The 13,013-nt window shown below is 44.4% G+C and overlaps 1 protein-coding gene across 1 annotated transcript in view; it reads left to right on the plus strand.

The window, feature by feature from the left end:
- Positions 1-2,633: 2,633 nt before the first annotated feature.
- Positions 2,634-13,013, plus strand: part of LOC131765760 (acyl-coenzyme A oxidase-like protein) — a 120,647-nt gene continuing 110,267 nt past the window's right edge. Inside the window, exons 1-3 of the mRNA XM_067008285.1 lie at positions 2,634-2,702; positions 3,544-3,628; positions 4,431-4,518. Coding sequence (XP_066864386.1) covers positions 2,634-2,702; positions 3,544-3,628; positions 4,431-4,518 — 242 coding nt within the window. The remainder of the gene's footprint in view (positions 2,703-3,543; positions 3,629-4,430; positions 4,519-13,013) is intronic.

Here is a 13,013-nt window from a genome sequence, read left to right on the forward strand (position 1 = left end):
ACTCCTAATTTATCCCTCCCCCACCCCTTTTAAACTTTGGTAACCATAAGTTTGTTTTGTATGTCTGTGAGCCTGTTTCTGTTTCATAAATCAGTTCATTTGTATTATTTTTTTAGATTCCACATGTAAGTGATATCTAATATTTGTCTTTCTCTGTCTGATTTACTTCACTTGGCATGATAATCTCTAGGTCCATCCATGTTCCTGCAAATGGCATTATTTCATTTGTTTTTATGGCTGAGTAGTAGTCCTTTGTATATATGTACCATGTCTTTATCCATGCCTCTGTCAATTGATGCTTAGGTCGCTTCTATGTCTCTAGCTATTGTGAATAGTGCTGTTATGAACATTGGTGTGCTGATTCCTTTTTTTTTTTACAAAGTTAGCATAAATTAAACCAACAATATTACTCTTTAGACATACCTGGATATGTGAGAAACTGTATAAAATGAAAGTAAAGGAATGCTAAACCAAGATTCTAGAGGATTGGAGGGGGCGGGCAGAGATGGGAGGGGGTCACGTGGGTGTGGTTAGAAGTTACCGTCCTTGCGCTAGTTCTCCAACTGGGTGAGGGTCTTTATCATGGATTTGAAATGATGACTTAGCCCGTGTTGCCTCCCAGTTACGGTTGTAAAAAGGCAGAATTGTTTCCTGGTTGGACCACCAGTTGGAAGGAAAGAAAATAGTAAACTAACCAAGGGTCCCTGCACAGGATACTGGCAGAGAGAGAGAGACAGGAAGAGACTGAGAGAAAGAGAGATCTAGAGAAAGGAACTAAAACCCCTGCTGGTAAAAGGCCAGGAGACTCAGTGGTCCCACTTCCGCTTCACAGGGCTGCCTGTGCAGTTGGTTGCACACTTTTTATATTTAATCTCTCATTTGACTCTCAAAGGGGGGATAATGATGAAATGTGAAAAGGGAATAGTTTTGGTGAAAAACGTAGAGAGGAGAGGACAGAGACAGTGAAGAGGTGGGATCTGCAGGATTTGATCATTATAAATTCTCTTTACTAATTTAATGTGAGAAATTCCCTTAGAGAAGATCGTATCAATAAATACCTGGGTGATTATAAATGCTAGCTTTATTGTAACATTGGTTTGTAACTCCACTTTTTGTTTACTACCTGCTTTAAGAGACCAATACAAAAAGACAACATGCGTTGGGAAGGATGTGGACAAACCGGAACCCTTGTACGCTGTGGTGGGAGCACAGAATGGTGTAGCCACTGTGGAGAGCAGTATGGAAGTTCCTCAAAAATTAAATATAGAACTACCATGTACAGCACAGGGAATATAGCCAGTATTTTATAATAACTTTAAATGGAGTATAATCTATACAGTTTTTGATTCACTATGTTGTATACCTGAAGCTAATACAATATTGTAAATCAACTATACGTCAGTTTTAAAAAATGATTGGGAAATAAATAAATAATAAAAAATTGGAGCAAGGGGAAGAAACCATAAGGAAGATACAAACCTAATATAGTAGTACTACTTAAGGCAAAATGTTTGGGTAATTACAGGTCAATGAAAACAACAATAATAATACCTAACATTTATTGGCTGGCCAAAATGTTTGTTCGGGTTTTTCTGTAACATCTTACGGAAAAACCCAAGCGAAGTTTTTGGCCAACCCAATAGTAATTTCTTTTCTTCCTTGTTTGCCACAGTGTTAATGAAGTAAGCGTTTGTCTTCACATCACACCTCTTCCCAGCACTTCCTAGGTTTTCATTTGGGCACGTGACCCTCTCCTGTAGGTTGTATAATTCAGAGAAAGTAGACCAGTCACCTCATCGACCCCCGACCTTGACAAAGGGATTGACCCGTAACCCTGAGAAAGCCAGTGCTACTCCAGTTGGTACAGGAATAGTCCCGTGATCCAATTTTGGCCAATGAAATAGGAAGGGAGGTTTCTGAGGGCTCCTGGGAAAGATGCTTCCTTGCTTATCTGAGAGATCTGCCGGATGGGCATGCCCTCTCATTTTGGATTGGGTGGAGTCTGAATGTGAGGCTGGCTAGATATGCAGCCATTTTGTCACCAAGAGGGAAGCCGGCCCTAGGAGGAAGTGACTCACAGAGGCAGGGCATGATTGAGCCAGGGAGTCAAACGTGCCCTGAACCCTGCCCCTTGTCCTGTCTCTGCAGTTCCGTGAAGTAGCAAGTTCCCTTTACTGTTCAGGCCACTGTGAGTTGGGTTTCAACCAAACTTTTGGTTTTCAACCAGAAGCACCCCAATTAGTTTGCTTTTATTTCACTTTTGTTTCACTTGCAGAGACAGAAACACAGCTCACCTTGGCTTCAGGCACAGAGGCTGGAGTTCAGGTTGCTAGGGTGACACAGCCAGGAGTCCTCAAGCTCTGCTCTCCTCACATCCAGACAGACCCTGGCCACCTCGTGGCCTTTGGAGCTTTGGGTGCATGTCTCACAGCTCAGCGGCCAGGCTGGAAGAGAGAGACTCTTCTTGGCTTCCAGCCTGGCCCAGGTCAACCTCATTGGCCCAGCTGGCCATTGCCATTGCCTTTCCTTGAAGTGGCCCCTGGGGTGGGTCACCAACCAGAACTGCGTGGGTGGGGGAGAGAGTAGGAGGCTGCTGAAGACAAAAGGAGGTGATGTGGCCCAGAAAAGGGGAAATGCGTGCCAGACTGACAGAGCACTGGGCACCCATCCTTGGCTTCTTCCTGAGGCTCTGGGTCAGTGCAGTGAGTGAAGCATGTCTCAGAAGAGCACCTGGGAAGCCAGGTCAGGCATTTCTGCCTTGAATGGGGGCACTTAAACACTGCCTGTTAAGTTCCCTCCTCCTTCCTCTGGCCGTGACTTTGATCTGAAGCTGGGCAATAACGTGGCTTTTCTGGGCAGAGACTTGTTGATTGATTCCAAAAGGAAATATTATGCATGCGAGGCACCAATGTCTGTGTAGAGAGACTAGGGGTCATGGGCGCTCACTCCTCTCCGCCTCAGGAAGGACTGCAGTTTCAGAGGAAATCAGGCCTGTTTTCTAACCGAAGCCATTCTGACTGTGTCATGAGATCTCAGAACCGGTGCTGTTTTCAGGGTGCTGTCCTGCAGTCCCCTGCCCCCTTCTCTCCCTGCCAGGAAGCTGAGATTCTCCTGTGACCTCCTGTTAGTGTGGATATGTTTTTATTTTTATTTACCTCGTTGCACTGAGCTTTGATAGCATTTCTTCTTTCTAAGTTCCCTTCTGTCCACCCTCTACCTTACGATCACATCCAGGCTACAACATTTATACTCTGTTCTCCCTTCGTGAATAAGGCTTTGCAGGTGGGTTGATTCCAGGAGCTGAGATTGGTTCTTAGTGGTTATGACCGTGACAAAAAGTGACTGCAGGGCCCCTGATTACTTGCCCTTCTCTTCACAGCGATGGCTCTGTGGCCCGTGTGCAAACCTCTGTTGCTTTTGACATTATTTATGGACTTATTGTGGGAACTCAGACATCACGGGAGACCCCTCAGACCCCCAGGGTCTCTCCCCATGCCCTCCTGGCAGCCGTGGGAGAGTGTTGACCTCCTCTTTGCCCTTCAGGGACCCCAGGCCTTGAAGTCCAGGTCATCATGGGCCCCTGAGGGAATCTCCATGGCCATCTTCCCATTTACCTGTAAATGGACAGGTAGGTGGACAGGTAGCTCTCAAGGTCTAGGAGGGAACCCTGGCTCCTGTGCATGTTAGATTCACCGAGGGTGCCTCCTACACACCCAGTGAAAGGATTTGTTGTTGAAGATGATGGATTTCCCCTCCAGATCTTCTCCTGCAGAATTTGTGTACCATAATGTTCCACCAAAGACATCCTTTGGATTACCAGAGGTGCCACTACAATTGGAAACAAGGAGCCCCCAAAGCCAGCAGACTCCACCATCCCATGGTCAGAGCATGGTCTTAGGATCCAGTCAAGGCCTGGTTGTACCTGTAGACTACAGGGCTGGGCATCCTCCAAGACCCTGAGCTGTCAGCCGCAAACCCATTGCTGCTTTCTTAGCTAACCTCTCAGGTGCCACTCCTATCTCAGCACCTCCCACGTGCACCCTGAAAAGTAATCCCCCTTGTTTGAAGCTTCAAGTCTCCTTTCTAAACCAGTCACTATCCTGGAGGTTGAGATCCCCTTGGTGACCTGGACCAATCAGGAGCCGCCCCCTTGGGCTGAGCTGATGCAGCCTCCCCAGGATCCTGGGCAGGGGAGGAAGAGCCCCAGCAGTAGCTGCCACATGTACCTTTACCTAGTGGGAGACATGCCTGAGTCTGGTGACAGTTCGTGTTTTTGTCTTGGGAGATTGTATCTGCTCCTGTCCCCCGCTCACTCGGCCCCATTTCCCCCTTCGCTTCCTTCCTGCTCACCCTTCCACCCCTTTCCTCCTGCCCTCTCCGCCCCACTGCCTCCCTCCCTCCCTCCTGGGACTTCCTCTCTCTGCCCACAGACACCCCACTCCTCAGCGGATCCTGCAGAGCAACTAGGTTCTCACTGCCCTGCCTTCTCTCAGCTCCTCCTGACGGAACCAAGCAAAGGTAACTGCTAAACCAAAGGCTCTCCATTCCAGAAAACAGCCAGGCCATCTCTGGGAGGCGGCACCCATCCAGCCACTTGAGGTCTAATGATGACATGTGCACTTTGTACGGGACCCCTCTTCCTCCTGCTCTGTCTTCCACGCTGGACTCCAAGCCCTTTGAAGGTAGGAGCCAGCCCGGCTTGTTTTGAATTCCTAGTGTTTAGCTGGTGTAGGCGCTTAATGAAAGCTCAAGGAAGGAAGGGGAGAAAAAGGATGGAGAGGGCAACTCCCTTCTGCATGGTCACTCAGTGGAGGCCCAGGATTCAGGGGTGGGGTCTGGAACTGCCTGCTTCCGGGATTCCTGTGAGGTTTTTGTCTCTGGGGAGGGATCTTTCCTTCCCCTTCTTCCCTTTTCTCTCCGTCTTCAGAGCCTTTCTTCCTGAGAACTTTGTAGACTTTGCCCATCAGCCAAGGTACGTCTTGCCAGCTGAGGGAACGTCACAGCTAGAATTAAACCTCAGCACTTAGAATCGACCCCCTTTGCATCTTCTCAGGCGCCTGCTGGCTCAGGGCCCTGCAGCCTTCGACGGTTACCGCAAGATGATCCAGCAGTTTCTCTTTCATTCACCATCTACTCTCTGGGTTGTGCGTGGTGTTCTCAGGGCGGTCGGTGTCAAGGTCTGGGGCTTCGGAGGTCGAGTTGCGATCGCAGTGTTTGCTAGAAGGCAGATGGGTCCTGTGCTCACTGCTTCTGGGGAGCCATGAGGGCTTGTAGCGGGGTGCACCTCAGTTTTTAATGGAGATGGAGCATTATTGATTCTTGCTGATTTCAAAGAGAACAGGGAGTTTATCTTGGGCTGAGCTGGAGGTGTCTCCAGAAGGAAGTTACCAAAGAGACCAGGACCACGGTGCGGGTTATTGAAGCAGAGCCCTGCTGGGAAACCAGGGTTGGTTTTCAAGTTCTTGTTGGTATTTTATTCCAGAACATCTGTGCTGCCAGAAGTCACATGGTGGTCAAAAGCTTAGGTGCCAAGAATGTTGCTTGTCATGAGGACGTTTGCATTTGGTATCTGAAGATGTGTTTTCCCCTAGACCAAAACTCGTTTTGACTTAGAGAAAAACACACACCGCTTTTTCTTTTTTTTTTTTTAAGTCTATATTGAATTTGTTACAGTATTGCTTCTGTCTTACGTTTTAGTTTATTGGCCACAAGGCATGTGGGATCTTACCGACCAGGGATCGAACCCGCACCCCTAGCACTGGAAGGCGAAGTCTTAACCACTGGATCTCCAGGGAAGTCCCACACACAACTGCTTTTAAAAAAAAAAAAAATTAATTTATTTATTTTTTAGCGTCTTTATTGGAGTATAATTGCTTTACGATGGTATATTAGTTTCTGCTTTATAACAAAGTGAATCAGCTATACATATACCTATCCCCATATATCCTCCCTCTTGCGTCTCCCTCCCTCCCTCCCTATCCCCCCCCATCCCCACCCCTCTAGGTGGTCACAAAGCACGGAGCTGATCTCCCTGTGCTCTGCGGCTGCTTCCCACTAGCTGTCTATTTCACATTTGGTAGCGTATATATGTCCATGCCACTCTCTTAACTTCGTCCCAGCTCACCCTTCCCACTCCCCGTGTCCTCAAGTCCATTCTCTACATCTGCATCTTTATTCCTATCCAGTGGGGTGTGTGTGTGTGTGTGTGTGTGTGTGTTTTAATACGCAATGGCCTTTTTGATTTTGTTGTTACCTTGCTTGTTGTCTCTTTTAAATTTTATTTACTTTATTTATTTTTAACATCTTTATTGGAGTATAATTGCTTTACAATGGTGTGTTAGTTTCTGCTTTGTTGTCTCTTTTTAAAATGGATTTTTTATTTTGGAATAATTTTCAATTTATAGAAAAGTTGCAGAGATAACAGAGTTTTCTCATCTCCCTCTCACCAAGTTTCCCCTGTTGTTAACATCTTACAGAACCACGGTACATTTGTCAAAACGAAGACAGTGGCATCGGTACGTTGCTATGAATTAAACCCTAGACTTCACTTAGGTTTCCTCAGTTTTCCCCATGGTGGCCTCTTTCTCTTCCAGGACCCCATCCAGGACACCACATGTTTCATTGTCACAGCTCCTTGGCCTCCTCTGGGCTGTGACGATTCCTTAGTCTTTCCCTGTTTTGCATGACCTTGACACTTTTGAAAAGTATCGGTCAGGTGTTTTGTTGAATGTCTCTCAATTCAGGTCTGTCTGATGTTTTTCTCATGTCTAGGCTGAGGTTCTAGGTTCTGGGGAAGCGTATGAGGGGAGATGCCCTTCTTGTCACATCGTATCACATCACATCACATTATATCATATCATACCATCCCATCTATCCTATCCTATCCTATCACATCACATCATATCATATCATATCATATATCCTATCCTATCCTATCCTGTCCTGTCACGTCACATCACGTCATATCATTCCATGGTGTACATCCTGTCAGCATGGCTCAGAGTTTTTTCTTTTGCTGTAAAGTACAATGAAATACAAAACTATTAAGTGTACACTCTCAGAATTTTGGCAGATGCATTCACCTATGTAACCCAAATCCCCTATCAAAACAGAGAACGTTACTATCACCCCAGAAAGGTCCCTCATGCCCTTCCCAGGCCCTTCCCTTCCCCTCCCAGAGGTAACCACCGTTCTGTTTTTGTTCCTACTGTGTTTTAGTTTTGTCTGTTTTAGAATTTAACACAAATGGAGAATTACACAATATGTTCACACAGCATATTTTTAGTGGTATATTAATTCAATTCAATCCCACACAGCAATGAAAATGCATGAAACACAGCTACAATAGACACTAAGATGAATCTTATTAGCCACAGTGAGTGAGAGAAGCCAGGCTCAAAAGAATACATAGTGTCTAATCCCATTTCTTTAATATTTAAAAGCAGTCAAAAATAATTTATGGAGTTACAAGTCAGGACAGCAGCTAGTATGGGCAGGAGGGAGGGAGTGATTGAGAGGGAGACCAAGGGGAGAGTCTGGTGATGTAATGTGATTTCCCTGCACTTGGGTAGAGATTATACAGGTGTGTGTAATCTTCGTGATAATTCATTAGGCTTATACTTTTATGATTCTTGCTTTGTTCTTAGTGTGTTACATATTATTAAAGTGTTGAAAACTAAGATACTAGTTCATGCCCATCAGTTGTTTGTGTGTATGACAATGCCATGTGTACTCCTTATCTATTGATGTGTAGTAGATTACCTCAAAACTTAGCAACCGGTTTCTGTGGGTCATGAATTTCACGGCATCTTAGCTGGGCGGCTCTGGGTCTTTCATGAGGTTGCATGTAAGATGTTGGTTGGGGCTTAAGTCATATAAAGGCTTGACTGGGGCTGGCAGATCCACCCCCAAGGTGGTGTACTCACACGGCTGTTGGCAGGAAGCCTCAGTGTTTCTCCCATGCGGATCTCTCCATGTAGCTGCTCGAGTGTCCTCACTTCATGGCAGCTGGCTTCCTCCAGAGCAAGTGTTCCCAGAGAGCCCAGTATAATGTTTTCTAAATTAATACATGCCATTTATGTGTATCAATAGTACATTCCTTTTTATTGCTAAGTAGTATTCCATTTTACGACCAGATCATAGTTTATTTATCTGTTCTGTTAGTGATGGATGCCTTGGCTGTTTCCAGTTTGGAGCTATTATTGATAAAGCTGGTATGAACATTCTTCTACAAGAATTTTTATAAATTTTTATTTATTTATTTATTTATTTATTTATTTATTTTTGGCTGTGTTGGGTCTTTGTTTCTGTGCGAGGGCTTTCTCCAGTTGCAGCAAGCGGGGGCCACTCTTCATCATGGTGCGCGGGCCTCTCACCATCGCGGCCTCTCTTGCTGCGGAGCACAGGCTCCAGACGCTCAGGCTCAGCAATTGTGGCTCACGGGCCTAGTTGCTCCGCAGCACGCGGGATCCTCCCAGACCAGGGCTCGAACCCGTGTCCCCTGCATTGGCAGGCAGACTGTCAACCACTGCGCCACCAGGGAAGCCCTACAAGAATTTTTATGAACAGTTTGCTTTTCTTGGGTAAATACTAGGAGTGTCATGGTTAGGTCACAGAGTAGGTATATGTTTAGTGTTATGAGAAATTGACAGAACCTTTCCCCAAGGTGACTGTATTGTTTGACATGATCACAACAAAACCTGAGAGTTTTAGTTGCTCCACATCCTTGTTAATATTTAGGTTTCTCATTAGAAACTTTTTTTTAGCCATTCAGGTGGGTGTGTAATGGTATATCATTGTGATTTTAATTTGTATTTCCATGGTGACTTAATGACGGTGAGCGTTTGCTCTCATGCTTATCGGTCATTTTTATATTGGTCATTCTTTTGTGAAGTGTCTCTTCAAATCTTTTGGAGGACATCTACGTGTGTGTGTGTGTGTGTGTGTGTGTGTGTGTGTGTGTAGTTCACAAGAATAGTTTTGTGTAACCAACCGCCACAATCAGAATACAGAACTATTCCATCAACACAGAGAAACCTCCTGTGTTTCCTCTTTAGAGTCAGATTCTCCCCCATAACCCTAACTGCTGGCAGCCCCTCATTACTATAAGTTAGTCATGCTGAGAATGTTATAAAATTGGAATCCTATTGTATGTAACTTTTTGAGATTGGCTTTTTTCCACTTAACACAATGCTTTGGAGATCCATCCCAGTTGTCATGTGTATCAGCGGTTCATTCATTCCTTTTTATTGCTGAGTAGTACCCTATTGTATGGATGTACCACAGTTTAATCTATGCCCCACTCAAGGGACATTTGGGTTGTTTCTAGTTTTTGGTGATTGCAAATAAAGTTGCTATAAACATTCATGTATAAGTGTTTGTGTAAACAAAGGGTTTCATTTCTCTTGGGTAAATACCCAGGAGTGGAATTGCTGAGTTATAAACGTGTAAGTGTGTATTTAGCTTCATAAGACATTGTCAAACTCTTCCAGAGTGCCGGTACCATTTTAAAAATATTTCCCACCAGCAGTGAACGAGGGATCCAGTTGCTCTGCACACTCTTAACACTTGATATTGTCAGTATTTTTTATTTTTGCCTCTCTACTAGGTATTTATGATTCGATTTTGAAACTTAGTATCTTGTGGTTTGGTCCTAATTCCACATGTGAAACTTCCCGGTAAGGCTTCGTCTTACTCATGCTGGATGCCCACACCCTTCACCTCTCTGAGGGGGGTGTCTTTTGCTTTAGTTCTTGCCGGTGGCATATCCTAGTTCAGAGGTTTTCAACCTTGTTCTTAGTAAAGGAACCATTTTTTTCTCAAGCTAAATCCTACACAGACCACCGATAAGTCAAATGATGGTGGAGCTGCTGAGGGTAGAGCAGGGCCCTCTCTGTACCCCATACGGACACACCCCCTTAGATGTGTCTCTTAATCTAGACACTAACACCATCCACCCAGGACCTGCCAAGTCTCTGAATTCTGTAGGGCCTCTCTCTGCCATTTGAGGCACAGAGATAATAATATTTGCCAAATCTTTATATCTTACAGACCCAAGACACCAGAAAAGAGAAATTATGTCTGTTATTATGAAATACCCAAAACCATCGTTGTTTATGATTTATACCGTACCGTTATACACATAGTATTTAAGATGTCCCATTAAGATTGCTAAACGTGGAGGTTGATATTTAAAGACAGAAAATGCACAAACAAATATGCATGTTGCGTAGGAGTTGGGAGAGCTTGAAGATGTTCCTGAAACCCTGACTTTTCCATCGCAGAGATGGTTACCATTTTGCTTGAAAAGTGTTAGGAATTTAAATATTCATATTATGATAAGCAGATGTCCAAGCTTTCAGGGAGACAGTTTCTAAGACTTCTTCATCCAGCTTTAATTTCTTTGTTAAGTAGGAATGAATTCCTTGGGGGTGGCAGTTGAATGAAGAACAAGCGCCATCTAGTGGTTATGTTTAAGTGTACAATTTAACATGTTTTAAAACATCTGTTTTTGGAATAGGTATTATTTTAACAGGGTTCAAAAGTCAGAAAGCATTTAAAGGTACAGTGCTGTTCCCTCTCTGCCCAATTGCCCCCACCTCCACCCCACTCACATAAAAGCCAAATACTGTTATTAGTTTCTGGTTTTAAAAAAACAACATCTACCAAGCAAATATATAGTCTTCTCCACCCCATTTTTTTTTAAACATATAGAGCAGCAGTAAAAGGAATATATTCACTTGTTTGCACCTTGATTTTTTTCATTTAAAACATATCTTGGCAATTTCTCCATATTGCCATAGAAAGAAAATTTTCTTTTTGTGTAATATCCCATTGTATGGCTGTACCATATCTTAATCACTTTTCTACTGATGGTCTTTTAGATGTTTGCAGTGTTGCGCCGTTACAACACTATATGCTCATGGAACATTATGCTTATCCCTAATAGTGCATTTTGGGAGTCGGGGTGGGGAACGTGAAAGACCTATAATTAAAATGTCTAACTTGTCCCTGTTGAGAAATTTCTTTAATGTAAGGAAGTTGGGTATTAATAGTTGAGAGCTGTTTAGTAGTAACCCAATTTTCTTGAGGTATGTTTATTTTATTGGTTATAATAATTTCTCAGTTCCTCTGGCCGGTGTATATATGATCTGTGCATTAATAGTCCTCATCTGATCTTGTCCTGTGTCCTATTTTTCTACGTAGGCTGACATAGACCATTACTAAAATTTGACTCCAGTGAGATGCTTGGTATCCGTATGAGTAAGAAGCTTAGTTTAATGTGAAAATAATGTGAAATTAATGTGAACTAGGGATTTTATTTTATTTTTTTATTATTTTATTTTATTTTATTTTTGCGGAACGTGGACCTCTCACTGTCGTGGCCTCTCCCGCTGCGGAGCACAGGCTCCGGACGCGCAGGCTCAGCGGCCATGGCTCACGGGCCCAGCCGCTCCGCGGCACGTGGGATCCTCCCGGACCGGGGCACGAACCCGCGTCCCCTGCATCGGCAGGCGGACTCTCAACCACTGCGCCACCAGGGAAGCCCTATTTATTTATTAATTTTTTAAAAAAAATTTAAATTTAAATTTTTGGGGCCGCGCCGCGCGACATGCAGGATCTTAGTTCCCCGACCAGGGATCGGTGCCTTCTGTGGTGGAAGCTCAGAGTCTTAACCACTGGACCTCCAGGGAATTCGCTCTGAATTTGGGATTTTAAAACAGATGAATAACAACCATTTTATCAAAAAGTTAGTGGAATGGAAGTGTAAAGAGAGAGCTATCAATAGTTACTTAGGTTTTAGAATCTTGTCTGTGAAACACACCAATGGCATTTCCATAGGCTTTGCTGTCTGGTCTTTTTAGTTTGATGTTTCTCTTGATCCACATTTTTCTTTTTTGATTACAAAATTGATAAATACTACAGTTTATATTAAAACAGAGGACCCATACCTCGTATTATTCTTAGCTCCTCACATGTGTGAGGATGTCCAAAGGCTAAGTTTCTAGAAGTGGAATTGCTGGGTCAAAAGGTAGGTTCCTTTGTAATTTTGATAGATATTGTTTAATTGTTGCACGTGCGGACTGTACCAATTTGTACCCTCCATCCCTCAGGCTAGTGTATGAGAGCATCAGCTCCTCATAACGTTGCCAATGTAGGGTGTTATCAGACTGTCTGGATTTTGTTCATGTAATAGGTAAAAATCAGTATTTCAGTGTAGTTTTAATTTGTGCTTGTCTTACTGCATATGAGAGCAGAGATTTAAAAATATATTTGTAGGGCTTCCCTGGTGGCGCAGCGGTTGAGAGCCCGCCTGCCGATGCAGGGGACGCGGGTTCGTGCCCCGGTCCGGGAGGATCCCACATGCCGTGGAGCGGCTGGGCCCGTGAGCCATGGCCGCTGGGCCTGCGCGTCCGGAGCCTGTGCTCCGCAATGGGAGAGGCCACAACAGTGAGAGGCCCACGTACCGCAAAACAAAAACAAAAACAAACTAGTTCACAAAACTTCTTTAACATTTAACAGTTGTATCTCTTGAGCTAATTTAAACTGGCTCTAACACACCACTGGTTTTATTTATTAATTTAATTAATTAATCTTTTAAAAAGGTTTAATTTTATTTAGTTTTGGCTGTGTTGGGTCTTTGTTGCTGCGCGCGGGCTTTCTATAGTTGCGGTGAGTGGGGGCTACTCTTCCTTGCGGTGCGCGGGCTTCTCACTGTGGTGGCTTCTCTTGTTGTGGAGCATGGGCTCTAGGCATGCGGGCTTCAGTAGTTGTGGCATGCAGGCTCTAGAGTGCAGGCTCAGTAATTGTGGCGCACGGGCTTAATTGCTCTGCGGCATGTGGGATCTTCCCGGACCAGGGCTGGAACCTGTGTTCCCTGCATTGGCAGGCGGATTCTTATCCAGTGTGCCACCAGGGAAGTCACACCACTGGTTTTATATAATATGTAGATAATATTTGGTCACAATTTTTATTTGCTACAGGATGACTTTTTCCCCCTAATGAGCATTTTT

This window comes from Kogia breviceps, chromosome 11 (assembly GCF_026419965.1).
Source record: "Kogia breviceps isolate mKogBre1 chromosome 11, mKogBre1 haplotype 1, whole genome shotgun sequence".
Lineage (NCBI taxonomy): Eukaryota > Metazoa > Chordata > Mammalia > Artiodactyla > Physeteridae > Kogia > Kogia breviceps.